Consider the following 9,083-nt stretch of genomic DNA (forward strand, 5'->3'; position numbering starts at 1 on the left):
TTCTATATATGATAGTTTATTTCTAAAGTAACCTGCAGGCTTTTCTTTGTGTTCAGGATGAAATGTACTCAAGTGGTGTTGGAACTTGTTTGGCTTCATACTTCATTATATTAGATGATAATATTTTGGTAAAAGGAAAAGAATGGTCTCATTACCCACCACTGATTATTATTATTTGTCAAGCAGGGACAGATATGCTCCATCATAGTCTGTTCTGTTTTTTACTACTTGAAGTCTCTCTTGTTGATTTATCATAATTTCCTATGAGTACTTTTACAAATTCATCCAGTGTAAAAACTCCCAAGTTTTATTTAGCCTTGCCGCGCCCCCCCTGTGATAACTCTGGGACCTCCAGTTTGGGAACCTGTGTTAGTGTATGTTGGTCTGCAGCTTAACTTGCACTATGTGCCCATAACAAATTTCCCCTTGTGGGACAATAAAGTTTAATTCAAATTCATTTTTAGTGAACAGCCTCAATAAATGGCAAATGTTTCCTTTTTTTAAAAATTTTTCTTATTTTATACTTACACAACCTTCTAAATGTTCACCACAACCCCCTTTTTTAGGATTATTTTCAGAAACAATTTGGCACACTAACTTCCGAAATCTTCATTAGTCGATTTGCATCTTAAAACCTCTTTAAGAGAATAAACAACACATCTACAATGTCACCTTTTCCTTGCTGCTAATTTGCGTCGTATCTCTGTCGCTGTTAGTCTCGCTTTCATTGAGAAGAGGATGTGAGTGCATCTCTGATGAGGAAAACATTATCCCTGCACAATCTAATCTGCAGCATTTCATTAGCTGACTGTCATTCATCAGCTCTCCCCCCTTCTTCTTCTTCTTCTTTTCTTCTTTTCTGCTTTGGAGACTCTTGAGCCTCTGAAAAGACCTCCTCTTTACTCCAAACGGTTTCTCATAACAGGAAGTCTCTGGAGGGCTACAGTTTGTTAAACTTTCATCTTTACCAGGATCTATTCTTAACTTAAAAGAAAGCTTCTCAGAAAACTAAACAATCCCTGGAATTTTGTCAGATTTCCACTCAGGGAAGAAACTCTTTGTACTCAGATGCTTTTTATAGAAGGTTTGGGACACTTCTACTACTTAAATAACAAATGTACCTTAGTCAAACTTCAGAACCATAAAGCCTGAAACAAATGTCTAGTCGTAGAATAATGTAGACACAAACTGGGCGATGAGATGACTCTGCCAGATGCCACAAATATCATAACTCCCCGACTGTTAAAAGGTGCAGCATGAGCAGTTTTCTGATGCAGTGTAGTAAATAAACATAACTCCATGTCGCTTTCAAGTCGGGTGTTTGTGAATAGATGTAAAATGTCAAGCATTAGTTGGGAAAATAATATGCCCATAAGTCTGTATATTGCTGACCATTGCTGCTATTTATATTGCAGGTTGTCGGCTGGCTGTCAGCAGCTTTGCGGTCTTATTAAAAGCACATCAGGTGTGCTGTTCTGGACTCAGCATCGGCTTAAGCTGATGACAGGGATCAGGTTCCGTGTGAATATAGGACCCAGCATGCAGAAGAAAAGCAAACCAGAGTTAATCATCTAATATTCACATTGCAGAACAGCTGCAGGCCGCCGCACACACACACACACACACACACACACACACACACACACGAATCCCATTGAGTTGTCAGAACTATTTCAGAATAAATAAAGTGTTTGACAGCAGAAGCTGAAGGAACAGCTGTTGTTAAAGGGGGAAAAACTTGATACAAACATCACTTTTTTTCCCAAATGTTTTGAAGTCAAGCTGGATATTATGTCTTTATGAGATGCAGTGACCTTGTCAAGATATGTCATCCAGGTCATTCACGGCTTGAATGTGCAGAAAAATATTTGATCTAAAAATAGTCATTGGTGTAGAATAAATGTTTTCATGTTTTTATATATTATATCCAAAGATGTATCTGGTTTTCCAAGGAATTTTCCCCCTTTAACATCAGCGACATAAATTGCATCACTTGATGGAGGATAATCTATATAGAACAACATGAAGATATATATACATATTTCTGTTTTTTCATGTGGTAACTGGTGTTTCTATTGATGCTTATTGCGATCTAAGTGCAAATGTCTAGGTTGGATATTCACATTGTGATAATTAGCGAAATATTTCAAACTTCACCTCTGCTGCTGCCTTTATTCGTGACATTTTTATCACAAAGTGTCAGACTTGTGTTTGCAGCCTCATTACACACTCTTTTTCCAAAAGGTGAACATATCATGTTGAAGTGAAGCGTTTCATATCGACCCATCTCCCACATTTCCACTGACTTCAGCAGCTCATTAGGATTTCTGCCTGATGAAATCAGCAACCTTTCCAGATAAGAAACTAATTGGAGCCCAGATTTGGGCCAGTTCTGGTTAATTTCTTCCATTCCCTGTCGAAGATTGCACAAAGTTCACACAAATTCACTCAAGTGGAAGCCCTTCTGATTAAAGAAACATATTTCCATAAAGCAGAAATAGTGATTTTTAACTCATTTAAGTCAAAGCAAACTAGACTCATATGATTAAAAACATATTTCTTCATGTGAAACATAAAGAGAAATCACTAAGAATTGTTCCCGGAGCCAAAACCTTAAAAAAGCTGAGTTATTTTAAATAAAACCTAAATGAAAAATGACTTGCTGCATAGCATCTGATTATATTTTCTGTATTTTCATCTTCACGTTCATTCATGCCTGTTATCTGATGCATGTTCATACAGAAGTTCATACTTCTGTTGTGCCACTGAATAAACCAGTAGATCATTATTTCTGAGTGTACTTTTTCATCAATGTAAATCTGACGATATGAAGAAGAGATATTCGGAAGTGAAAAACATAAATATGCATAATAATTCTCCTCAAACACATTAACACTGTATTGTCAAACTGGTGCATCTGGGACATTCTTAACCAGCGGGGTTTGTTATGGAACCAAATCATCGCAACCCAAACGCCTTCATCTGTTTTGGGAAAGCTTTTCCTCGAGGTTTAGGTGGATGTTCACGGTTTGATCATCCTTCTGTCAGGTCAGGCAGTGATGTTGGATGAGAAGCAAAGTCTCTGCTCTGATACATCACAAAGGTTTTCTATTAAACTGAGGTCAGAGCTCTGTGCGGGTCACGTTCCTTCACACACGTGTCTTCATGGATCTGAGAACCTGAACTTAATTATCCACATTTTTATAATAGATTCATCTATTATGTATTTACGTGTACAGGCAAATATTTAGATTTAAAGTTTGCCATTACTGTTGATACTTGGTCTAAAATAAATTAGAAAAAATACAAAATTGAGCTTGGAATTTAATTTTTTAATTTATTTTTACATAATTGATTTATTTTCTTTGAGTTAACATGACATTCATGTTATCATATAGTGCCCAAGCTAAAGCTAAATGTTTACGAGCTTTGTGCAGCTGGGTGTAAACATACCTTCTTTACACAGCTATAGATTTTCTCATGCAGTTTTCTTTTGGCTTTCTTGCAGAAATAGTGTTCATTATTGCCATAAAAATATTTTGCACAACCTGCTGTTTATGCACTGATCCTGAGTGCAGATTTAGATTTAGTGTAGCAAGCTAGAAGGAAGTTAAACCTGTTTCTGGCAAACAGGAGCAGTGAGATCATTCCACATGACAAGTGGGCTGGATAAATGTGACAGGTGTGGGCCGAATAAACCACAATAGTTCACCCATCCAATAAGCATCTACCTGAAGGATGATTATGACACTACAGTGGTGCAAAAGTAAAATATAAATAGCATGTGATGTTTTTCTTGCCACAAAACTTTTTTTCACATCAGAAAAATGTAACTTTTGTAAGGTCTGCAAGAAATATATAGAATGCTTGTACATAATGGTAAAATGAACTAATAAAATGTGCAGATAACATCTTTAAAAGTAACTCAAAGGATGTAGTAACATGAGCTTCTGTGGAGCTTATTTACCATAACTAATCCCCACTGTGCTAATTAAATTATGAAGAACATTTATCTGTTTCTGCAAATAATTTATGGAGAAAACTCCCCAATAACGTGTTCAAAAGAGTTTAACTGAAGCTGATGTGCATAAAATAAAAGTAAGGAGAGTTTTTCTGGTGACTGTGGACGTTCATAACATTGACTGGTTTGTACAATGAGAAGAATCTGCCATCTAGTGGATAAATGAGGAGTTACAACCAGCCAGTAATTGACGTTTTTGCCTGAAGTCAAAGTAATTAGTTATATTTCAATAATACTAAACTGAAATAAAAAGTTGTATTTTTAAAATCTTAAATTGTTATGGACTGGGAGAGAAACGAGTTCATAAAAAAATATCTTGAGTGAGATAAGACTTTCCCTTTCGACTTTTGTCCTGTCTCGCTTTCCGTAAATCAGTTAGCATGCTGGATGCTAAGGTGTTAATTGTAGAGAAGCGCCTTTGCTAACCTTGTTAACCTGTCGTTAACCTGTTAACCGGTGTTTAACTGGGACTGAAATGTCATCGAAAATGTCTGCAGGCTCTCAGCTGGAGAACGCGAACCCAGTTATCTTCCAGCGGTCCGTGGAGAGGCTCCTCACGGCGTCCGAGGAGGACGAAGACGTGCACGACGCCATCGATGACAGAGAAATCTTCGATATCCTCTTTTAAATTCCAGATTTTCTCTGGTTTAGACTGGTTTTACAGTCTTCAACTGATGTTACATCTGATAATAGTTTGTCTTTTTTTTTTTTTTTTTTTTATAATGGGGGGTTCAGACTGGTTTTTACCTCCCAGATAGTTTGTTTTTTTATGATGGGGAAGTCTGACATTTAAAAAGAAAAATAAACCTATTTCTTTCTACCAGGATTTATTTAATCTTAGACGTTTAAATCTGTATTTTAACATAGATTTTGACCAACGACAGGTTTGAAAAGTTAAATTAGCTCATAATTAATCATTTAAAAGCGTAAAAAGCTCCAAATTTTTCATCTGGATCTGAACTGCAAGTTTTATTTGATGACTTTGACAGTTCAGATTATAGTTTTTAGTCATTTTACTGGATTATCATCAGATATTAATGAAAAGAAAAATAAAATAATTGAATTGAATTGGCAGTGGGACATTTTAATGTTTTAATGTCTGTTTGGTCACAATGTTGGTCAAATAGAAAGCAATCAAATATCTCTGGTTATTTCTCAGTAAATTGATGCATAAAGTCATGTTGTTTTTATTTGCAGTGGAGTTATTAAAGTAAATATTCTGTGTAAAAGATTAATCGATAATACTTCATTTCATTTGTTGTCTTACATTCTTTAACTGATGTTACATCTGATCAGATCCATCAATGACCCAGAACATCCTCTGTCTCTGGAGGAGCTCAACGTAGTGGAACAAGTTCGAGTCAAGGTAGGAAGGAAAATTCAGCCGGGCTTGAACTCGCTCTGTGATTCGTCACAGTGTTGAATTAAATCAAATTTTATTTCTTGAGCACTTTTCATGCCACGGGCAACACAAAGTGCTTTGCAAGATAAAAATCAAGTCATAAGGATTAAAACAAACAGTAGATAACAAGACATTTAAAAACAATAGACACAAGCTCTTTCCACACACTCATACACGCACAAGGACATAGAGCAAACACCCCCACATACCCCGAAATACATCATTCCCTGAATACTGTCTCTTTAACCGAATGCAGGTTAACAAAACAAATAAAACATTTATTAAGTGATAAAAATTCTGAGTTGGAGCAGAGGTGAGGAAACTATACCGAGGGATCCATCCACACCAGGAGCAAGTCCCCCACATGCTCGTAGGGGCCGATGCCAGAAGTTAAATAACCTTAAGAAACAGCAAGAAGAAATAAGAGCAACAATAATAAAAATACATAAAAGGACTTGACAATAATGTACTAAAAATAAGAAATCAAATTAAGTCATTTAGAAATAAATAAAATAATAAATGAAGTAAAATAAGATAAGTAAATAAAATAAAAGAAATCCACCTCAGCACACATGCAGAGGTCCGTTCAGATATTCTGTTCTTCAACTCTGCAACTTTTAAAATGACATTGATCATATTTCATGGTTAATATTTAGTTATTACTTTATATTCATTTGATTTGTGTAGATATGATGGCAGCAAGTGTAGGTGCAAAGGTTTCTGCCTGATCAAATATTTTTTAATTAGCTTTAATTTGCACTTTGACATGCTTTGATTGACACTTCAGAAAGCAGGACGTGATATATCTCCATGTGTTGGTCTCCTGAAGACGTGACCAGCCCAGCAGTATGACCCGTTTCCCCCCCCCCTCAAGGGGTCACCCGTCCTGCCACCCAGTTGTCTTTGCAGGAAACCATCTTGTGAGTCGTCCTGTTGTTTCCTTTTCATTTTCATTTTGTGTTTTTCTTCTGGGGAAAAAACAGAATGACAAGTTTACAAAAAGAAGCAGGACAGGTGAATCTACTATATCAGACCACCACAAAAGAAATATACAGATGGTGGATTGGGACGAGGCAAAGATCAAATGTTTAAAAAAGCAAAAAATTCATGGAAGCCATAAAAATCAGGTGGTGTGCCAAAATCGACTGTAATGAGCCCAGATGTGGCACTCTGTCCTGCAAAGACCGCCGATGGCGGGAGGCGTGACCAGCTAGAGAAAGAGCCGAGCTGGTCACGCTCAGGTCAGGATACAACCAGCCGATGAATACAATACAACTTTATTTATAAGGCACTTTAAAAACAACAATGTTGACCAAAGTGCCACATTGTGGGGGGTAAAAAAAAAAAAAAAACAGAATATCATACATCAGGTCAACTTAAAAAAAATTAAAACAATTGAAATAAAATCAGATGTAAAAAGTCAACTTATTGTGCAGAAAAAGCCAGCTTAAAGAAACGGGTCTTCAGTACAGATTTAAAAGCAGATACAGAGGAGGCCTGTCTAACGTATAAAGGAAGCTCATTCCACAGCTTGGGTGCTGAAACCACAGTCCCGGTCCGCTCTGAGCTTCCGTTTCGTCCTGTGTAGGGATGGAGGAGCTCAGAGAGGTACCGCGGGGCTCCACCATTCAGACATTTAAAAACCAATAAAAGCAGCTTAAAATGGATCCTGAAGTGCACAGGCAGCCAGTGGAGAGATGAAGACCTGACCCATGTCAGATGAAGGGTCAGTCGACGCATAAAAGCAAGTTTCTTTCACTTCTCTGCCTTTTTCTTTCCATTCATCTTAGATACGAATATTTAGGCTTTTATGAAACATTGTGATGCCGTTGAACATCTGTAGATTCAGTCCTGCAGATGTGGAAGTGTGGCCACGTCCTTCTCTTTTCCTTCTTACAGATTTCACCTCCTGTCTTTTCTTCACCTACAGAGAAAGACGAAGCGCTAAGATGACAGGAGCATATTTGTGCAAAACAGTGATTTTTTTTTTTTTTTTTTTATCCTGATTGAACAAAAATGCACATTTTAATCTAGTACAATTTTATCTAAATTTTTCCCACACGATAAATAAACATATTTGCATATTTATTTTGCTGACAGATCCGTCCTCATTAACCGTTTAGCTTCATGGAGCTCATCGATTCAGCTTTTTCTCACACATTTCTTCACCCCTTCAACTCTTAATGCACATTTTAACCAAGGATTCTTTATTGTCATATCAGCTCACATGTCGGAGATACGAAATTGGAACCAAGGTCTCGGTAGTGGCAGAGAGAAGGGAATACAAATATATACTAAAAGCTATACAGGAGTATAAATAGAAATAGGAGATAAGTAGAAATATAAGCTAAATTTAAAAATAATAAAAATAGAAATATAAGCTAAACACAATTTAAAAATATACACTGAATATAATGTAGGCTACATGTGCAAGGGGTAGATTACATGGGTTAAGAAGGTTATTGGATTTGATGAATTCCTCCTGAGAGTATCTGCTTTCCTTTCAAACACTTTCAGTAAAACATGAAGCTGTAAATCTGCTCATGTTAAGCGTGCCTTGCTTTCCACAGGCCACCAGATTGATCTGTTCATGTCGGAAATGTTTGGCTGCTCTGCATCGCGTGTTCAGGAAGCTCTCCTCATGCTGTCGCTCAGCTCTGACTCACGATGCAGGATGTTATTTTTACTCTGTCTTCAGGTTAATGATGCCGAGAGCACCGTGGGTGTTGAGTTCACACCGACAATCCCTCACTGCAGCATGGCCACGCTCATCGGCCTGTCAATCAAAGTCAAGCTCCTGCGCTCCCTGCCGGACAGATTCAAAGTAAGTGTGTGGATTTTCTCTCTGTTTTAACCTCCTGTTCTTGTAGACTGTTAGTTAATGAGATGGTTTTCTGTTCCTCCTCAGATTGATGTTCATATAACTCCTGGCACTCACGCCTCAGAGGAAGCAGGTAAAACACACCGTTAAAGGCGTCGGCTTTGTTTCTCAGTTGAGATTGCTTCATTTTTTTCCTGATGTTTTTGTGCAGTAAACAAGCAGCTTGCAGACAAAGAGAGGGTGGCTGCAGCTCTGGAGAACTCGTCTCTGCTGGAGGTGGTCAACCAGTGCCTTTCCACCAGGAGCATCTGAGCTTTTTTTGTTAACAGTGTATTTTTGCAGCAGAACTCTGAACAGCAAGACATTTTCTATTCATTTAACTCCGAGATGCTTCTTCTAAGCATCATATTCTTCCTTTTTTTGTGACTGAAGAGCTATAGCAGCTTTACAGTGAAGCGTAAGATGGTGAGGATTCTGCAAAGTCCTGAGAGAAAACCACAGCCTCATCAGCTCAGTGGAAAAATAGAGAAATCTGCAGCAACTTCTGTCTCTTGTACATAATAATGCTTTTGATATTTTAATAAAAATGTACAGATCAGATTTGATCTCCTCCGTTATTTTAACTGATGATAAAATATCATTTTATCCACCCAGCTAAAACAAAGCATGCCAGATATTTCACTTAAAAACTAAAATCTTCAGAGAAAATTGTTTGATGAGTTTAAAAGCAAGTTTCAATTCAGCAAATATCAAAGAGTAATTATTTAAATTTGGCAATTTTTTAAAACAAACAATTTTCAAATTTAAAATAAGAACTTGAGTTATTTTTAACTACAAGT

General features: G+C 37.0%; 1 protein-coding gene across 1 annotated transcript; it reads left to right on the forward strand.

Moving 5' to 3' along the window:
• Window positions 1-4,406: 4,406 nt before the first annotated feature.
• On the forward strand, window positions 4,407-8,844 carry ciao2b (cytosolic iron-sulfur assembly component 2B). The gene is made up of 5 exons (XM_079249169.1): window positions 4,407-4,635; window positions 5,308-5,387; window positions 8,122-8,247; window positions 8,332-8,377; window positions 8,456-8,844. Exons 1-5 carry the CDS (start codon window positions 4,497-4,499, stop codon window positions 8,554-8,556), a joined length of 492 nt encoding a protein of 163 aa, XP_079105295.1. The 5' UTR covers window positions 4,407-4,496; the 3' UTR covers window positions 8,557-8,844.
• Window positions 8,845-9,083: the final 239 nt, after the last annotated feature.

Source organism: Telmatherina bonti (assembly GCF_933228915.1).
Source record: "Telmatherina bonti genome assembly, chromosome: 11".
In the NCBI taxonomy this organism is placed as follows: Eukaryota; Metazoa; Chordata; class Actinopteri; order Atheriniformes; family Telmatherinidae; genus Telmatherina; species Telmatherina bonti.

What these genes read in the sequence shown, in the direction of transcription:
- ciao2b (XM_079249169.1), top strand. Translation starts at nt 4,497, where the DNA reads ATGTCATCGAAAATGTCTGCAGGCTCTCAGCTGGAGAACGCGAACCCA. An exon ending in CCCTGCCGGACAGATTCAAA is followed by an intron (nt 8,248 to 8,331) that starts GTAAGTGTGTGG and finishes GTTCCTCCTCAG; the next exon opens with ATTGATGTTCATATAACTCC. An exon ending in TCACGCCTCAGAGGAAGCAG is followed by an intron (nt 8,378 to 8,455) that starts GTAAAACACACC and finishes GTTTTTGTGCAG; the next exon opens with TAAACAAGCAGCTTGCAGAC.